Source organism: Saimiri boliviensis, chromosome 1 (assembly GCF_048565385.1).
Source record: "Saimiri boliviensis isolate mSaiBol1 chromosome 1, mSaiBol1.pri, whole genome shotgun sequence".
Taxonomy (NCBI): domain Eukaryota; kingdom Metazoa; phylum Chordata; class Mammalia; order Primates; family Cebidae; genus Saimiri; species Saimiri boliviensis.
This window is the reverse complement of record NC_133449.1, coordinates 229,787,340-229,807,843: the sequence shown is the minus strand read 5'-3', so window position 1 is coordinate 229,807,843 and position 20,504 is coordinate 229,787,340. Positions and strand designations below refer to the sequence as shown.

The 20,504-nt window shown below is 37.4% G+C and overlaps 1 protein-coding gene across 1 annotated transcript in view; it reads right to left on the bottom strand.

The window, feature by feature from the left end:
- The window catches only part of HOMER1 (homer scaffold protein 1), a 145,992-nt gene that overhangs the window by 9,507 nt on the left and 115,981 nt on the right, over positions 1-20,504 (bottom strand). Inside the window, exons 6-8 of the mRNA XM_003920811.4 lie at positions 15,403-15,559; positions 10,302-10,412; positions 9,609-9,689 (exon numbers count right to left, since the gene is read on the bottom strand). Coding sequence (XP_003920860.1) covers positions 9,609-9,689; positions 10,302-10,412; positions 15,403-15,559 — 349 coding nt within the window. The remainder of the gene's footprint in view (positions 1-9,608; positions 9,690-10,301; positions 10,413-15,402; positions 15,560-20,504) is intronic.

Genomic DNA, 20,504 nt, shown 5'->3' with positions numbered 1-20,504 from the left:
CACTTTAAGCCAAAAACAGTAAAAAACATAAAGTCATTATATAATGATAGATCAATCCAGCAAGAGAATATGCATGTTCTCAACACGGGAGCACCTAAATTCATAAAGTAAATATTACGAGACTGAAAGACAGATTCCAATACCATAATTTGTGGGGTACTTCAACACCCCACTCTCAGCATCAGACAGATTATCTAGACAGAAAATCACCAAAGAAACATTGGATTTAAACTGAACCTTGGACAAATTGTACTTAACAGACATTTACAGCACTTTTTTTTTTTTTTTTTTTTTTTTTTGATAGGGAGTCTCACTCTGTCACCCAGGCTGGAGTGCAGTGGCGAGACCTCAGCTCACTGCAACCTCCACCTCCTAGGTTGAGGCAACTCTCCTGCCTCAGCCTCCTGAGTAGCTGGGACTACAGCTGCCCGCCACCACGCCCAGTTAATTTTTGTATTTTTAGTAGAGATGGGGTTTCACCATATTGGTCAGGCTGGTCTTGAACTCCTGACCTCAGGTGATCCGCCCACCTCGACCTCCCAAAGTGCTGGGATTACAGGCATGAGCCACCATGCCCAGCCTACAGAACATCTTATACAACAATTCTTCTCATTAGTACATAGAACATTCTCAAAGGCAGAACATACGTTAGGCCACAAAATAAGTCTCAAAAAATTTTTAAAAATCGAAATCATTATATTCTCAGACCATAGTGGAATAAAACCAGAAATCAATACCAAGAAAAACTTTGGAAACTATACAAATGGAAATTCATGCTCCTGAGCAACCATCAGGTGAATGAGGAAATTAAGATGAAAATTTAAAAATATCTTGAAACAAAGGAAAACAGAAATACAACGTACCAAAACCCACGTGACACAGCAAAAGCAGAAGCAGTAGTAAGAGGAAAGTTTATAGCAATAAATGCCTACATCAAAAAAGTAGAAAGATTTCAAATAACAATCTAACAGTGTGCCTCAAGACACTAAAAGACAAAAATAAGCCAAACTCCAAATTAGCAGAAGGAAATAACAAAGATCAGAGCAGAACAAAACAAAGACCAAAAAATAAAACAAAACAAAAAGTAACAATAAAACAAAAATTTGGTTCTTTGAAAAGATCAACAAAATTGATAAATCACTAGACAGACCAAGATGAGAAAAAATCCAAATAAACAAAATTAGATATGAAAAAGGAGGCATTACAACTCACATTACAAAAATACAAAAGATTATGAGAGACTATTATGAGGTATACATGAACAAAATGGAAAACCTGGCGGAAATAGATGAATTCCTGGAAATTTACTACTTATCAAGATTTGAATCAGAAAGAAATAGAAAACCTGAACAGAACAATAATGAGTAGCAAGACAATCAGTAGTAAGAAGTCTCCCAAAAAAGAAAAGTACAAGAGCAGAGGGCTTCACTGCCAAATTCAACAAAACATATAAGAAGAACTAATACCAATCTTCTGTAAACTACTCCAATAAAACTGAAGAGGAGGGAATTTTTCCTAACTTATTTATGAGACCAGCATTACTCTGATACCAAAAACCAGACAAAGACACAATGAAAAAAGAAAACTATAGGCAAATATCCCTGATTAACACAGATGTAAAAATCTTCAAGAAAATACTAGCCAACAGAATTCAACAGTGTATCAAAAAGATAATACACAATAATCATGTGGGATTTATAACAAGGAAACAAGGATGGTTTAACACAGATAAATTAATAAACGATACATTACATCAACAGAATGAAGGAAAAAAAACCATGATCATCAATAGATGCAGAAAAAAATCTGATAAAATTCAACATCCCTTCATGTTACAAATGCTCAAAAAACTAGGCATAGAAGGAACATATCTCAAAATAATAAAAGCCATAAATGACAAACCCACAGCTAACATCACAGTGAATGAGGAAAAGCTTACAGCTTTTCCTCTAAGAACTGGAACAATACAAGGATGCCCAGTTTCACCACTCCTATTCAACATTCTATTAGAAGTCCTAGCCAGAGCAATTGAGCAAAATAAAGAAAAGACATCCAAACTGAAAAAGAAGTCAAATTATTCTTCTCTGCAGATGACACGTTGGAGCTTGAAGCCATTATCCTCAGCAAACTAATGCAGGAACAGAAAACCAAACACTACATGTTCTCACTTACAAGTGGGAGCTGAATCATGAGAACACATGGACACATGAGGGGGGAACAACACACACTGGGGTTTGTGGTAGAGTGGTGGGGAGAGAGAGAGCATCAGGAAGAATAGCTAAGGGATGCTGGGCTTAATACCTAGTTGATGCATTGATCGGTGCAGCAAACCACCATGGCATACGTTTACCTATGTAACAAACCTGCACATCCTGCACATATACCACAGAACTCAAATATTGAAGGAAAAAAAAAGAAAAAATAATCACATGCATCCCATAAATATGTAAAATATTATCAATAAAATGAAACCTGCCCATACCTTGACCTTGGCTTTCCAGCTGCCAGAAGTGTAAGAAATTTCTGTTCTTTATAAATTACCCAGATTGTAGTTTTCTATTATAGCAGCACAAAAGGACTAAGACAAAACATTTATTATATTTAATGTATAAAGACTAAAACAAATGTAAATGATGATTAAAAAAATAATCTGTTAAGTATTCTGACAAGGTAGAAATAATGCAATTGAAAAACAGCAAGAGAAAGGGAAAAATGAAAGCAGAATAAGCACATTATTATCAGTATGTTAACAGTTCAGAGTCAAAGGATATCATTAAAAACTAACGAATCAGGCCAGGAGCAGTGGCTCATGCCTGTAATCCCAGCACTATGGGAGGCCAAAGTGGGAGGACTGCTTGGGCCCAGGAGTTCGAGACCAGCCTAGGCAATACGGTGAAACTCTATTTCTACAAAAACTTAAAAAATTAGCCAGGCTTGGTGACACATGCCTATAGTACCAGCATCTTGGAAGGGTGAGTGGGGAGAAATGCTTGAGCCCAGGAGGCCAAGGCTGCAGGCTATCTGTGATTAAGCCACTGCCCTCCAGCAAAAATAAAAAAGAAAGAAACAAACACACACAAAAAAACACTTCACAAAGTAGACATATCACTACTAACTTTAGCTAATTAAAAAAAAAGAACAAGTATAGCAAATAAGAAAGTATGAGTTCCCATCGGAACCATCCCAAATGCTCATCAATGATAGACTAAGTAAAGAAAATGTGGCATACCATGGAATACTACGCAGCCATAAAAAAGGATGAGTTCATATCCTTTGCAGGGAGATGGATGAAGCTAGAAACCATCAATCTCAGCAAACTAACACAAGAACCGAAAACCAAACACCTCATGTTCTTACTTATAAGTGGGAGTTGAACAATGAGAACACATGGACACAGGGAGGGGAACATCACATACCGGGGCCTGTCGGGGGTTGGGGGACTAGGAGACGGATAGCATTAGGAGAAATACCTAATGTAGATGACAGGGTGATGAATGCAGCAAACCACCATGGCACACCTTTAACTATGTAACAAACCTGCACATTCTGCACATGTACCTCAGAACTTAAGTAAAAGAAAAAAAAGAAAAAGAAAAAGAAAGAGTTCCCATTGAATACAGTCATGCACAGCATGACAATGTTTGATCAACCATGAACAGCATATACAACAGTGGTCCCAAAAGATTATAAGGCAGCTGAAAAACTCCTATCATCCAGCAGCTGTCATATTATCACAGCACAATGCAGAACTCATGTGTTTGTGGCGATGCCAGTATAAATAAATCTACTGTGCTGTCAGTTGTATAAATGCATAGCACATATAATTATGTATAGTACATAATACTTCACAAAAATAACCATGTCACTTGTTTATGTATTTATTATGCTATAGTATACTTTTAAAGGCATTTTAGAGTGTACTCCTTCTATTTATTTAAAATAAAATTAATCTTATGACAGCCCCAGGCAGGTCATTCAGGGGTATTCCAGAAGAAGGCACTGTTACCATAGGAGATGACAGCTCCATGCTTGTTACTGCCCTTGAAGACCTTCCAGTGGGATAAGATGTGTAGGTAGAAGACAGTGATGTTGATGATCCTGATCCTACACAGGGGTCAACATCACTGACACATTAATGTGTGTGTTTGTGTCTTCGTTTTTTTAAAAGAAATTTAAAAAGTTTTAAAACCATTTTTTAATTGGAAAAAAAGGTTATAGAATAAGGATATGAAGAAAATAGTTTTATACAGCTGAATACATGTTTATGTTTGCAGCTGTTATTACAAAAAAAGTAAAAGTTAAAAAATTTTTAAATGTTATGAAGAAAAATGTTACAGTAAGCTAAGGCTATTTTATTACTGAAGAAAGAAAAAAATTTTTTTGAGGTGGAGTTGCCCAGGAGTGCAGTGGTGTGGTCTCTGCTCACTGCAACCTCCGCCTCCTGGGTTCAAGAAAATTCTCTGCCTCAGCCTCCTGAGTAGCTGGGATTACAGTCACCCGCCACATGCCCGGCTGAGTTTTTGTATTTTTAGTAGAGACTGGGGTCTCACCATCTTGGCCAGGCTGGTCTTGAACTCCTGACCTCAAGATCCAACCACCTTGCCCTTCCCTAGTGTTGGGATTTTAGGTGTGAGTCACTGCACCCAGCCAAAGAAAGAAAAAATTTTAAAACAAATGTAGTCTAATCTAGGTATAGCGTTTACAAAATCTACAGCAGTGTATGGTAATGCCTTAGGTCTTCACACTCACTCACTGACCCACCCAGAGCAACTTCCAGTCCTATGGGTTCCATTCATGTTAAGTGTCCTATTCAAGTGTACGATATTTTCTGTTTTCTACTTTATTTTGACTGTACATTTTCTATCTTTTCTACTGTATTTTTACTCTACCTTTTCTATGTTTAGATATGCTTACATACAAATACATGAATACTTAGCACTGTCTTATGAGGGAGTCCGGGGAGTGGGAAGGGAGAAGAAGGGAGAGAGAGAATAGAGAGCTATCCAGAATAAAACAAAGGAAATGTGGCCAAAATGACCTTTGGGGAATGTATGTGAAGGGTATATAAAAAATTTCTGTATTATTCTTGCAACTTTTCTGTAACACTGAAATTATTTCAAAATAAAAAGTTTAACTAAAGAACTTATTTATGTAACCAAATACCGCCTGTTTCCAAAAACCTATTGAAATAAAAATACATAAATAAAAAGATTAAAAACAAATAGAGGTAAAAAGCGAGATCATTTCAGATACTGGTAAGTACTAAAATTTTAGTACTTATAAATAAGTACTAAATCAGAAAAATTTAAAAATGGTAATATTACCAAAAAAATCTGGGATTAGGGGAGTGGGGATTGTAGCATAGTGCTTAAATAGAAACGTCAGAGAAATTAACATCTGAACTAAGACCTAAACTAAAAATATAAGCCAGCCATCTGAAGATCTGGGCAGAGAATTCCAGGCAAAGATATTCCACATGCTCTAAGGTGAAAATGAACTTGTGCCTTCAAGATACAGAAAGCTGATAAAAACCAAACGCATGTGTATAATTGTTCAATGTTATTCATACTTTAAAAATTAATAAGATAGTTGAGTCATTCTTCAATTCTTTTTTTTTTTTTTTTTTTTTTTTTTTTTTTTTTTGAGACGGAGTTTCGCTCTTGTTACCCAGGCTGGAGTGCAATGGCGCCATCTCGGCTCACCGCAATCTCTGCCTCCAGGGTTCAGGCAATTCTCCTGCCTCAGCCTCCTGAGTAGCTGGGATTACAGGCACGCGCCACCATGCCCAGCTAACTTTTTGTATTTTTAGTAGAGACGGGGTTTCACCTTGTTGACCAAGATGGTCTCGATCTTCGTGATCCACCCGCCTCGGCCTCCCAAAGTGCTGGGATTACAGGCTTGAGCCACCTCGCCCGGCCACTCTTCAATTCTTAAGAGATGGCAAAAATGGGGGCGGGAAGGTAACAATATCCAGTGGGTACCCTGCTTTTGAAGATGCCAATTTCCCAGCATAAGAAATTTTAAAATATTGACACCAAGCAATTCTCTTTTAAAAGTTTATCTTAAAGAAATAGAAAGGCAAAGGAAAAAGGTTGTAATTTATTTATAGCACAACATTGGAAACAACATATATTGCCATTACTATAGGAATGCTAGAAGAAAACTATGATACTTCTCTATGGAAGAATTCTATGCAGTCATTGGGTTTGTGACATAAAGTTAGCTAAAAATGTACACAGACAAAAAAATGCAGCTGGTCGCAGTGGCTCACGCCTGTAATTCTAGCACTTTGGGAGGCTGAGACCGATGAATCATGAGGTCAGGAGTTTGAGACCAGTCTGACCAACATGGTGAAACCCCGTCTCTACTAAAAAGTACAAAAATTAGCTGGCCATTGTGGTGCAGGCCTGTAATCCCAGCTACTCAGGAGGCTGAAGCAGGAGAATCACTTGAACCCAGGAGGCGGAGAGTGCAGTGAGCCACCATTATGCCACTGTACTCCAGTCTGGGCGACAGAGCAAGACTCCATCTCAAAAATAGAAAAAGAGAAAAAAAAAAAAAAGAAAAGGAAAAAAAGGTATCTATATACATCTCTTGAAAATAAAATATTATCTGGAACACTGGGACAAGGAAATGCCAATTACTTTGCCTTAAGATGACAGGATTATGATTGATTTTTTTAATATTATGGAATTACGATTTTATACTTACCTTGCTAAGGATATTTTTTGATATTTTTCTAATATTTTTTACAATGGGCATATGTTTCATTGATATTTGTAACAGAAATATTCAAATATTGCAAATATAAAAAACTCATAAATTAGAAAAAATGTATCATGGTATCCTTAATTTACCCATAACTATACATTTTCTATACACATTCATACCTCTAATCCAGCTCTACATACAGCAATATCAGGAATCCAAGGAATTTAATGATCCCAATTTTCTGTAGTTAACTTATGAATGGAGGTTCAAGGGTGCTGGGACTTTTGATAAACAGGAGATGTTTCTGAGGGAGGGAGAAGGCTGCAGAAGAGGAACTTTCTTTGAACTGGAAAAAATATGTTATTTTCTATAGCATGCTCTTTTAGAATTCATCCTCAGGTTTTCTAAAAGCTTCCCTGTCCTGTTCCATGTAGGTTGTTTTGATAATATTTCTGATATTCAGTGAAAGAATGGAAAAGAATTATATTCACAATTTCAAGTGCCAGCTATAAAATTCAATTACTGCTCTATCAATGATGAAATCCATTCATACAAACATTTATTGAGACATGTTCTCATTCTGTCACCCAGGCTGGAGTGCAGTGGTATGATCATAGTTCACTGCAGCTCCAAACTCAAGTAAGGCTCAAGTGATCCAAGTAGCTGGGACTACACGTGCACATCACCACTCCCAGCTAATTCTACTGTTTCATTTTTTGTAAACGCAGCATCTCATTATGTTGCCCAGGTTGGCTTCAAACTCCTGGCTTCAAGATCCTCCTGCCTCAGTCTCCCAAAAGCACTGGTCAGATCTTCCTGCCTCACTCTCCCAAAGCACTGGGATTATAGGCATGAGCCACTACACCTGGCTTCAAATACATTTAGAATTATCAACAGAAATTTGATATAAATAGATCATCTCTTGGTTTCCCTTCATAAGTGAGACAACATAAATGTGTATAAAACTGAAACTATTTTTAAAAAGAATCATTAAGTATGACTTGGCTGTTCCTTGCTTGAAGAAGTGTGGTAATACAGAAAGAACAGACTTGGAATAAAATAAATCTGGGCCTTATTACTTTCTAGTTAAGTGCCTTGATTACATTTGTTAACACCTTTGAAATGCTGTCTTCTCTTTGAAAATGGGGATATCCCACCTGTTAATGTGAGAATTAGAGCTAATGTATGGAAGTGCTTAACACATGCCTGAATCATCACAAGTACTCAAGAACCAAAACAAATTAAAGACAAACTCAACTGAATTTCCCTCTTTCTTCCAGCCCTGATTCCATGGTTCATATTTAAGTTCTACATCAGGATTTCTCAACCCTGGCACTATTGACATTTGGAGTTAGATAATCTGATGCTTAGTAGCATCTCTGGCTTTGTCTACTAGACATTAGTGGTGTCCCCCGCAACTGTGAAAATGAAAAATGTTTGCACACATTGCTAAATGTCCTCTGGGCTTCAAAAGTGCACCAAGTTGATGCCACTAATCTACACAGATGATTAAAATATACAAACTGCACTTAATAGGGCTAACCAAAACAAGTGATCTCATTTTTCCCACACTAACAAATGCCAGTGATGGGAAGGGGAGAAGGAAATACTTCATTTTATGTAAGGAATCTGTTTTCTTCATGAAGGGTTATTATGAAGAAGTTTAAAGCCCATGTCTTTGACCACTAAAATAATGTATTTTGACCATTATTTTAGTGGTCAAAGACATGGTTTTTAAAATTTGACTGTCTCCATTTAAATATAGGTTGGACAAGTTAACTTCTCCAAGCTTCAGTTTCTTCATCTGGGTTACTATGACTGTTACCTGGATTAAATGTATAATATAGGTAAAGTTAAGCCCAGTGTATGGTATGTAGTAAGCACTCCATAAATGTTGGCTGTTATTATTATAATCTAGGTCCTCTTTCCAATCCTGGGCTTTCAGGTCCCTCTTATTATGCCTTATCCCAAATTCCTCACTAATACTAATACATATACATATATATATATACATATACATATACATATACATGTACATGTACATACACATACACATACACACACTTATTTCTACTACAAAGTCATTCTAACCCTTCTTTTTTAAGGCTCCTAACCCCAAGGGTGTAAGAAAAGTGCCTGAGCAGGCAAGAGAAGACTTTGGAAATAATTCTGAGAAATTATCCCTTACCATGTCTGACTACCACTGACTGACACATGACGTCTTTTGTACACCAGAATCAGAAAGCATACTATTAATGCAGAAAAAAAGTGAGTAAAATTCATTACACTGAAGAAAGAAGAGTTGTGTTCCATTAGGGGACAACTATTGTTATAATTTGTACATTAGTACATTGTAAAAAAAAAAAATAAAGAAGAAGAATGTTCCCAATTTGAATGAAATCAATTTGAAAATTTCTCTTTAAATCAGGATTTTTTTTTCTTTCTCTCTTACTCTTTTTCTTTTTATTGCGATAGGATCCCACTCTGTTGCCCAGGCTGGAGTACAGTGGGGTGATCATGACTCACCATAGCCTCAACCTCCTTGTCTCAAGTGATCCTTCTCCTTGGCCTCCCAAAGTGCTGAAATTACAAGCATGAGCCACCACGCCCAACCCCAGGGTATTTTTTTTTTTTTTTAATTAAAAGTAGAAATTTCCAGAAGAATTTACTAAAGAATTTATAATTTATAAATGACCATCTATGATGATTGTAAGCTATCTAGATGAAGTTACCAAGTAACTTTTTAAAAATAAAAGATTAGACATGAATCAGAAGTCCTGGAAAAGAAAAATGACCAAAACCTACAAAATGAAATCTCAGAAAAAAAGTCACTGCTATGTAAAAAAAAAAGATGCCTTTCTATGCAGAAATGAATAAAAATTTCTACTACAGCTCACCTGTAGTTTCTGAGTCAAAGAGTCCCTCTGTTCTTGTAGTTCTCTGGCATTATCAATTTCTTGTTTTAATCTTTCTATTTCCTAGAAAAGGCAGAGCAACGTCTTAGCATTTAAACTGTATCAAGGAAACGAAAGGTCTTATTTTTCCCTGAAATTATTGTTCCAGTTCTTAGAAAAAGATGATTTAAAAAATATTCCTTTATATTGGCTTTTAAAGGGATGAATTCATCTTTATAAGTACATTGTCTAGAACAGACTAATCTTAAGCAACAGCAACAAGTCTAACCGGTACAGCACTGCTTAGAAATAACAACCTGAAAATTTTAATGGTGCTTCAAGCTTTGTGGATATGATTCTTTCCTAAGATATTAAAGTTTTGACTGGAACACAGAGAAAGCAACAGTTTTTAAAATCCACTTAACCTCTAATAGTTTTCTGTTGACTATATAAATGCAACTCTCATCTAGAAGGCAATAGGTGGTATCTCGGTCTGATTGCCTCACCACAGTTCATAACAAGGAAATAAGGACAGGGGAAATATAAGCAAGATTAATATCATTCAAGAAAAAACTTCATCCTAAAAAAAGGTTACAACTTTACTTTATTCCATAAAATATCTTTCAATTTGACATAGAATCTAATACTTTGTACACCCATTAGCTAGATTACAGATGAGTAAAAAGTAGCAAATACCTCTTCCTTCTCTTTCAGTGTCTCTTCCAATTCTTGTATTGTCTGATTTAATTCTGACTTATGAGTATGTACAGCATTTGCTTGGCTACTAACACATTCAAGTTCAGTCACCTAAAATTAAATAAGAACACAGATTAATTTCAACTTTAAAGAGTTTCTTGCTAAAGACATAAGCCCCAATAAATAGTATATTCTGAATAAATATATAAAAATTGATTTTGAGAAATACTAAGAAGACACTCAAGGTAGAGTGAATAGATTCTTCAAAGATGTAAAACTAGGAAAGGCAAAAAGACCAAAGAAAATAATTATTTACATGGCTTGGTCATGGAAAGGTTAGAAAAACTTAAGTGATTAATGACAGTAGAGAATTCCTATAATAAAAGTCTTCTTTAAAAATTTCTTCCAAAAACATATTCAAGATCAGATATGGCCATCTGTCCTCCATCTGTAGCCTTCAAATTCAATACGGGTTCTGAAAACTGGCCTTGTAGAAGTGAGAATTTTTTCAAATACATTTCCAACATGTAAGAGAATCTGGAAGAAAAAATAGGCTTAAAATACAACTTAAATCATTAGATACTAGAATGACTTTACATCAATAGTGTCTCTTATGGGTAAGATAATATTTTGTTAGTCAATAAGAATTTACTGAATGCTTAAAGAGTAATGTAACTTTTAATGAGCACTTGGTATTTTTTGACAGAACAGAGAGGGGCACAGTCCTTAAAGTTATACCATCCAAAACTAGAATCAATAATAGAAGTCAACATAAATACATACACACACACACGCACACGCACAAGCACACACACACATGCGCACACACCCTATCACAGCTCTTTACACATATCATGTGCTCATAAAATCTTGAGAAGACAGTAAATTCTAGACTATTAAGGAAACAGAGTAAATCCCTCTCCCTGGCATTTTCCAAATCACCCTCTACATTCTGTTACTCTGTCTCTTTCTCTACATTCTGTTACTCTCTCTTTTTTTTTTTTTTTTTTTTTTTGAGACAGAATCTCGCTCTGTCGCCAGGCTGGAGTGCAGTGGCGCCATCTTGGCTCACTGCAACCTCTGCCTCCTAGGTTCAAGCAATTCTCCTGCCCCTGCCTCAGCCTCCCGAGTAGCTGGGACTACAGGCACATGCCACCACGTCCAACTAATTTTTTTGTATTTTTAATAGAGACGGGGTTTCACCATGTTGGCCAGGATGGTCTCAATCTCTTGACCGCGTGATCCGCCTGTCTCGGCCTCTCCAAGTGCTGGGATTACAGGTGTGATACAATTTTCTTCCTTTCTTCTCAAGAGTTGAACTAATAGTCTTGTTATAAACCCTTATCACCCAGGCCTTAACAAAAGCAACAGCCTCCCAGTGGACTTAATTATAACCTTTTCTTATTTTTGTCTATTCTTCAAATTGCTAAAAGATTTGCCTTTGATCCTATGAGTCCTCCATTAAAAGACTTTCAGCAGCTCTTCTTTTTTACAGTGTCCGATCTGAACTGTCAGATCCTCTGTATATTGGCCCCAACCTTCTCAACCATCCATACAACCTAAGACATTCAGCGAGTACTTCAAACGGAAAGCAGGCAAATCTCCTTGTCATAAGAACAAGTGATATTCATTCCCATCTTGTTGATTTAACTAGAATGTCCTCTCTTGCCTCTGAAAACCATTTGGACCTAACCAAACCCTTAACTCTTAGCTCAGCACGTACTTTCTCCAGAAAGCCATTCCTATCTGCTAAAGCCTTCAAGGCTCTCCTCTGGTTCACAACACCAAGCAACTGTTAAAAAAATCTTGGGAATTATTTCCCTTATTGTTTAATATGTATTTGTTTTCTTTGTCTCATCATATAATAAATTCCTTAAGGCGAGTTCCAATTCTAATAATGATGACATAGTATTTTATTGGAGTAACTTTTGTATAGATAACTATTGCCAACTGTGGGCACAATGTAAAAATCAACTGTTTGAAGGCCCTGGTGAAAATTGGGCAAAAGACTGCAAGAAAGCAGTCACTTTGGGTGAAATACACATTTCAACATCTTTTTGCCTGATGGCACTCTGCAGTCTGGCTGCACTGCTTGACTGAACTCAAGCAGAAATCCATACTCTTATTTCTCTGAGGAGCCTGAGAATTTTAGGACTCCACAGAAGACCTGGAACAACTAGGCGTAGGAAAAGAGCTAGAAGGCTGAAAGACCTAAACTGTGATGGTGCTCAACAGAGAGGACAGTTTGAAGTTCTGCTAGTCCCCGCTAAACTAGAGGGTCTTGGTAAATACCTCAAGCTTTTCACTGAAACCTCGGAAGGGTTATGTCTTAGAGATAAAGATTTCCTAGGACAAAGTGATTTACCCTAGGGTTACAGCAAAATTGAAATAAATGAATTCTAACAAAGCATAAGTACACAACTCCACAAATTCAATATAATCCCCAAATAATTTAACTGCGTCCTGAAACAGAAACTCAACACTGTTCAAAAATAACAAAATCTGTGGTCTCTATAACACCTCATTTACAATGTCCAATACACAATTAAAAATGACGAGTCATTTTTGTGAAAAAACAGTAAAATGTAACTTATCATCAAGAGAAGATCTATCTAAATAAAAGCAGAGATAATTTGTCGGTCGTACACTTGGAGTAAAAAAATTGCTCAAGGAGATTATTCAGGCTGAAGGGAAACAATACCTGATGATAGAAATTCAGATATACAGGAAAGATGCATAATGGAAACTGAAAATATGTGAGTAAATAAAAATATTATGTTTCTTAAGTTCTTTAATATTCAATTGACTATTTAAAGAGAAAACTCCTTAAGGACAGAGATTACATAATAAGGAGACATGATAGTTCTTTAATATTTTTGGGCTATGACAACTGTCATAAATTGGTTTTTTTATTGAGGTAAAAAACATGTAACATAAAATTTATCTTAATCATTTTCAGTGTATAGTTCAATAGTGTTAAGTATATATATTCACATTGCTGTGAAACAGATCTCCAGAACTTTTTTAACTCGCAAAATTGAAAGTCTATACCCCTTAAACAACACTCCTTCTCCCCATCTCTCATAAGTTAATTTTTATTCACAGGATAGAATAACATTTACTCAGGTTTCTAACTTTCCCTCCCTGTCTCATCTCCATTTCCTTTTCTTTCTTTCTTTTTCTTTTCTTTTCTTTCTTTTTTTTTTTTTTTGTAAGACAAGGCCTCTCTCTGTCACCCAAGCTGGAGTACACAGTGGCATGATCTCTGCTCACTTTAGCCTCCGCCTCTTGGGCTCAAGGAATGCTCCCACCTCAGACTCCTGAGTAGTTGGGACTACAGCGACATGCCACCACACCCAGCTAATTTTTGTATTTTTAGTGGAGACGGGGTTTTACCATATTGCCCTAGGCTGGTCTTGAACTCCTGGGCTCAAGCAATCCGTCCTCCTTAGCTTCTCAAAGTGCTGGGATTATAGGCATGAGCTAATGTGCCCAGCTCAAAATTCTTTTTAAAAAAATTAAAGACATCTGCTTCCTATTGGGTGAAGCACTTCCATGCCCTGAATTTAAAAAAAAAATTCTTCTTTTTTTGTTTTTGTTTTTTAGAGTCAGGGTCTTGCTCTGTCACTCAAGGTAGAGCGCAGTGGTGCCATCATAGTTCACTGCAACCTCCAATTCCTGGGCTCAAGCAATTCTTTCCATTTAGCATCCCAAGTAGCTAGGACTACAGGCGTGTATCACCACGCATGGATAATTTTTTTTTTAAAGTGTTTTTTTGTTTTGAGATGGAGTCTCACTCTGTCCCCAGGCTGGAGTGCAGTGGTGCAATCTCGGTTCACTGCAACCTCTGCCTCTCAGGTTCAAGCGATTCTCCTGCCTCAGCCACCTGAGTAGCTGGGATTACAGGTGCGCGCCACCATGCCCAGCTAAGTTTTGTCTTTTTAGTAGAGACAGGGTTTCACCATGTTGGCCAGGATGGTCTCGATATCTTGACCTTGTGATCTGACCGCCTCGGCCTCCCAAAGTGCTGGGATTACAGACGTGAGCCACCACGCCCAGCCTTGTGTGTGTGTGTGTGTGTGTGTGTAGAGATGTGGTCTTGCCATATTGCCCAGCCTAATCTCAAACTCTTGGCCTGAAGCATTAAAACAATTTAGAAGTAATTATTTGGGCTTCTGATAGTATGGCATTGGAATTTGTGATTTTCTTTTTCTGCTCCAAATCTCTAATATTACCAAAGTTAGTAATTTTCTACTTGTATTTTCCAAATTGTTCCTTCTTTAAAAAGAAAATAGGGCCTGGTGCAGTGCTCACACGGGTAATCCCAGCACTTTGGAAGGCCGAGGCGGGCAGATACCTGAGGTCGGTCAGGAGTTCGAAACCTGCCTGGCCAACATGGTGAAACCCCGTCTCTACTGAAAATACAAAATTAGCCAGGTGTGGTAGCAGGCGCCTGTAATTCCACCTACTTGGGAGGCTGAGGTGCAAGAAGAGCTTGAACCCAGGAGGCAGAGGTTGCAGAGAGCTGAGACTGCTCCACTGCACTCCAGCCTGGGGAACAAGAGCGAAATTCCATTTCAAAAAAAAAAAAAAGAAAAAGAAAGAAAAGCAAATAATAAAAGCAGCTCATTGATTCAATGCAACTCATTGAGATAGTATAACTACATGGCACTTAAGTGTCTCAACAAATTTTATAGGAATTGTGCAGAATACATATTTTTGACTTGGTGTAACTACATGCCAATTAAGTATTCAATTAATCTTCACAGGACTTGTACAGAGTACTTACTATTCCTATTTTACAGATGAGAATACTGAGCTAGAAGAAGGAAATAACTTATCGAAGATCATACAGATAATAACTGGCAGAACTGGAATATGCACTCGGGTTTGTTGACTTCAAAAGGCGTATATTCTTCATTCTCATTAAACTCTGGAAAATGTTATTCTCAACCAAACAAATGCATATAATACAACCCATATATATGTTCTGACATCCTAGAACTAGAAGATAGCCCTGTGCTGAATCTACATACAAATTTCTTCTGATCAAGAAAACCTGCTAGCCCTAAATCTCTCGAGTCAGCTGCCCTGAAATTACCCGCTTGTGCAGACGTTCTGCTTCCTCTTGATATGCAGCAAGTTGCTGTTTCCATTGTTTCACATTGGCAGTGGATTCCAGCAGGGCTGCAGTGAGTTTGGCATTATTTCCTTTGAGGGTAGCCAGTTCAGCCTCCCAGTGTTTGCTGATTGCTGAACTACAATGAAAGAAAAAGAAAAATCTATCCATTACACTGACTATTGTTACTTTGAAGGGACAGCAGTACTCAGTTCTTGTAGCCTATCAATTTGTCCCATCTTCCTGGACTGAAGTACATGGACTATATTTCCTGTTCTAATCAAGCTGGCTTTTCTGCGAGAACTCTTCTTCCCAATCAGATTCTCATTTTTTTCTATGACTTTTTGTTCAATTTTTTCTATATTCAGAATCTGTTTATAAGATTGCATTTTTTTCCCTTTCATTGATTCAAGTTTTCTCCAACAAGTATTTTCCAGTCATTACACCTATCCTGTCACTTACCAGTAAGGCCTGGTGCTTGCCAATCTGTGCACTGACTAAATGAAAAGCAAAGGTATTCATTATGAAATAAGTGCAAAACCAAGCTCAGATCAAATTAATGAGTAGTAAATTTTATAACTTTAATTTTACAAAGTTTTCAATAATAATAAAAATCTTACATATAAATATTTTAGCCTTCACATTAGAGACGGAATTTCACACTAGTTTTGGGCAGTAGAATCATATGCTGCAGTTTCTTGACTCCCATTTTAATCCTATCATGCATGCATTTAGGGTAACAGGGATTTCATCTATAAAACACTGCAGATCTGGAACCTGGGGACTCTACAACAAACCTGTTTAAGAAAAGGTTGGTATTCCAGAACAAGTTGTCTTTTTTTGGAGTAATTTACAACTTAATGCCAATTGGCAGAAGTACTTTTTATATGGGCAGTCTAGGTAGTTATAACACCAATCAATTGTTTTAAAACATTTGACTGTTGAAGTATATGTTTAAAGTAGGTTAGCAGATTCTTCAAATTCATCCTAGCATTTTCCAATATTTTCATATTTGGTTGATATTTATAGACCCAAGGAAACTCAAGTTTAAGAGATAAATCTGGTAAAATCTTAAAATACACTATATGTTAAGGATATAACCTAGATAAGTGTAATCATTTTATTTTCTACCTGTATCAAGAAGATAACTTCACAATTTCATGCTTGGAATGGTACTTAAATGAACAAAATGGCTACCAGAAGCATTTCTAAGCTTTTGTATCCTGGGAGCCAGAGATATAAAAGGGAGTTTGCACTTTCTTGTAGGCTCTTTACCACAGACTTCTGTCAGGTTCTCAGGAGAAAGACTGGAGAGACAGAGAGAGAGAGAGAGAGAGACTAGAGAAAGGATCCTGGATGAGGGGAGAGGCTTCCACTTAGGAAAGTCACAAAGTCTGGCCGGGACCCTTTTCCACAGGACCAAAATCTTCAACCAATGGGAGAAGGATACCCCTAAATCCTGTTGCCTCGACACAGGTGAAAACCTGTTATGGCTGGGGGCAAAGAGAATAAAGCTGTGTAACTCTGTGAGAGGAACAGAAAATAGTCCTGGATTCAGAGGTCTCTAACCTGTGGGACAGAAGCAGGAAACTCCTACACAAGACTCTCAAATATCACAAGGCTGAATTTACCTGCTACTGGAAGAGGGGCAGAATCACTGAGAATGCCTCACTTCTGAGATCCTGGGACAAAGGCTCTACCCAAGACTGAGGTTGGACAAAAACAACAGAGAACCCCATTCTGTCCTCTCTAATAGCAGCCTTCCATTGCTGGAAGGTCAAGACTGTAGAGACAGACCTTCTTTGAGGCATACACACACACACACACACACACACACACACACAAAGACCAAAAGATGAGTGTCAAGCAGTGAGTAGACCCCTCTAGTAACCCAGCCCTAACGCTAAGCACAAAGTAATGCTAGAGATGTTTAAAGACTATAAAATACTCACAGTAACCATACCAACAACAAAGTCAAAATCCATTTCAACCTGAGTGGACTAACTTTCATATTAATGGCCTAGCAGAAGAGTCATGGCCATTTCTAGGAGGAAATAGTGTTTACCCCTACTGTCCTACACACAATGTTTGGTATTCAATGAAAAAAATTACAAGATATACCAAAAAGCAAGAAAAAAAAACACCAAAAAATCCCATCTTCACTGTCAAGAGAGAAAGCAATCAACAGAATCATACCCACAGATGAATCTGATCTTGAATATATCAAAGAAAGAAGACAAACACCATGTTAAAGGTGTTAATGGAAAGACGGATATCATGTTAACTCACATTATGAATTTCAGCAGAGTACTGAAAACTATGAGAAAGAATCAAATAGAAATGTTAGAAATAAAGAACACAGTAACAAGAATGCCTTTGACACGTTCAGTGAACTTAGCACAGTTGCATAAAAAGCCAGTGAAGATGAAAATAGATCAACAGAAATCAGCCAAACTGAAACACAGAGAAAAAAGAAAAAGTTTCCAAGACATAAAGGGCCACATAAACAGTCTAACAAATGTTTAACAGAATCACAGAAGGAGAAGAGAGGAGGGAAGAGGAAATATCTGAAGACATAAAGGCTGACTACTTTCAAAAAATAAAAGACATGAAACCACAGATGCAAAAAGCATAAAAACATATTATACCTAGAGAAAAATAACAACTACAGTAGCTCCTTATTCAATGTTTATCTTTCTGTGGTTCCAGTACACATGGTCAACTGTAGTTTGAAAATATTACTGTATGATAAAACACTTTGAGAGAAGGAGAGACCACATTCACTTAACTTTTATTACATTGTATTCTTATAATTATTCTATTTTATTATTTCATGTTGTTAATCTCTTACTGTGCCTATTGTATAAATTAAACTTTATAACAGGTATATATCTACAGAAAAAAACCATAATACATATAGGGTTCAGTACTATCCATGATTTCAGGCATGCACTGGGAGTACTGCAATATATCCCCTGTAGTTAAGGAGAGACTACTGTATAGTGATACTCCATCACAGATTATGCAATCCAGAAGACAGTGGAGTGATGGTGTTGAAAAAAACAATTATGGCCAGGCAAGGTGGCTCATGCCTATAATCTCAGCACTTTGGGAGGCGAGGTGGGTGGATCACAAGGTCCAGAGTTCAAGGCCAGCCTGGCCAAGACGATGAAACCACGTCTCTACTAAAAAATACAAAAATTAGCCAGGTGTGGTGGCACATGCCTGTAATCCCAGCTACTCAGGAGGCTGAGGCAGGGAACTGCTTGAACCTGGGAAGTGGAGGTTGCAGTGAGCTGAGATTGTGCCACTGCACTCCAGCCTGGGTGACAGAGCGAAATTCCATGTTAAAAAAAAAAAAAAAAAGAAAGAAAACAATTCTCATCCTAGAATTCTACACAAAGGAAAAATACTTGTCAAAATGAAGGTGAAATAAAGAGTTTTCCAGGTAAACGAGACCTCAGATAATTTATTATATCTAATAAAGAAGATGTGTACTACAGGAAATATTAAAGAAAATTCTTCAAGTGAGAGTATGATCCCAGACAGAAATGCAGATCTACACAAAGAGGTAAAAATATCTGAAAACTATTAAAATGAAGATAATTATAAAAGGTCCAAAAATATAAAAATTCAAAGGAGACAATAATAGTCTTTTATTTATTTATTTTTTTTGAGATGGATTTTCGCTCTTGTTACCCAGGCTGGAGTGCAATGGCGCCATCTCGGCTCACCGCAACCTCCGCCTCCTGGGTTCAGGCAATTCTCCTGCCTCAGCCTCCTGGGTAGCTGGGATTACAGGCATGTGCCACCATGCCCAGCTAATTTTTTGTATTTTTAGTAGAGATGGGGTTTCACCACATTGACCAGGACGGTCTCGATCTCTTGATCTCATGATCCACCCGCCTTGGCCTCCCAAAGTGCTGGGATTACAGGCTTGAGCCACTGCACCCGGCCAATAATAGTCTTTTAAATAAATGGTGCTAGAACGACTGGATAACCACATACAAAAATAAATAAATCTCAACCCATATATCATAATCTATGTACAAATTTAAAAATATGAAACTTCTATCTAATATAAAACTATAAAACTCAAAAAAATTCTTTGTAACCTTGGGTTAGGCAAAAATTTCTTAGACATTATAGATTACCAAAAACATGGTTCATTAAAAAACGATTGACCACAGGAACTTCATAAAATTAAAAACTTCCCTTTGAACAAAACTATTTAAAAATTGAAGAGGGCCAGGTGATGCCTCATGCCTGTCATGCCAGCAATTTGGGACGCCAAGGTGGGTGGGTCACTTGAGGCCAGGAGTTTGAGACCAGACTGGCCAACAGGGCAAAACCCTGTCTGTACTAAAAACACAAAAGTTAGCTGGGTGTGGTGACAGGCACCTGTAATCCCAGCTACTCAGAAGGCTGAGGCATGAGAATTGCTTGAACCCAGGAAGCAGAGTTTGCAGCGAGACAAGATCGTGCCACTGCACTCCAGCCTGGATGATGAAGCAAGATTCTGTCTAAAAAATAAAAAAATAAAAAATGGAAGAGATCCTGGAATACGAAGATGATTCACATGCAAAAATCAATGTAATGGCCAAGTGTAGTGGCTCACCCCTATAATCCCAGCACTCTGGGAGGCCAAGGTGGGTAGATCACTTAAGGCCAGGAGTTTGAGACTAGCCTGGCCAACATGGTGAAACACCGTCTCTACTAAAAATACAAAAATTAGCGAGGCGTGGTGGCGCACACCTGCAGTTCCAGCTAACCCAGAGGCTAAGGCAGGAGAATTGCTTAAACCTGGGAGGTGGAGGTTGTGGTGAGCTGAGATTGCACCTCACCCTGGGCAACAGAGTGGGACTCCATCTCAAAAAAAAAAAAAAAGAAAAAAAAAGAAAGAAAGAAAGAAAGAAAAAGAAGAAAACCTTCGTGACATTGGATCTGCAATGATTTCTTGAATATGACACCAAAAAAGCACAGGCAACAAAAGAAAAAATAGGTAAATTGGACTGCATAAAAATGAAAAACTTCCATGTGTCAAAGGACACAGTCAACAGAGTGAAAAGGCAATCCATGGAACA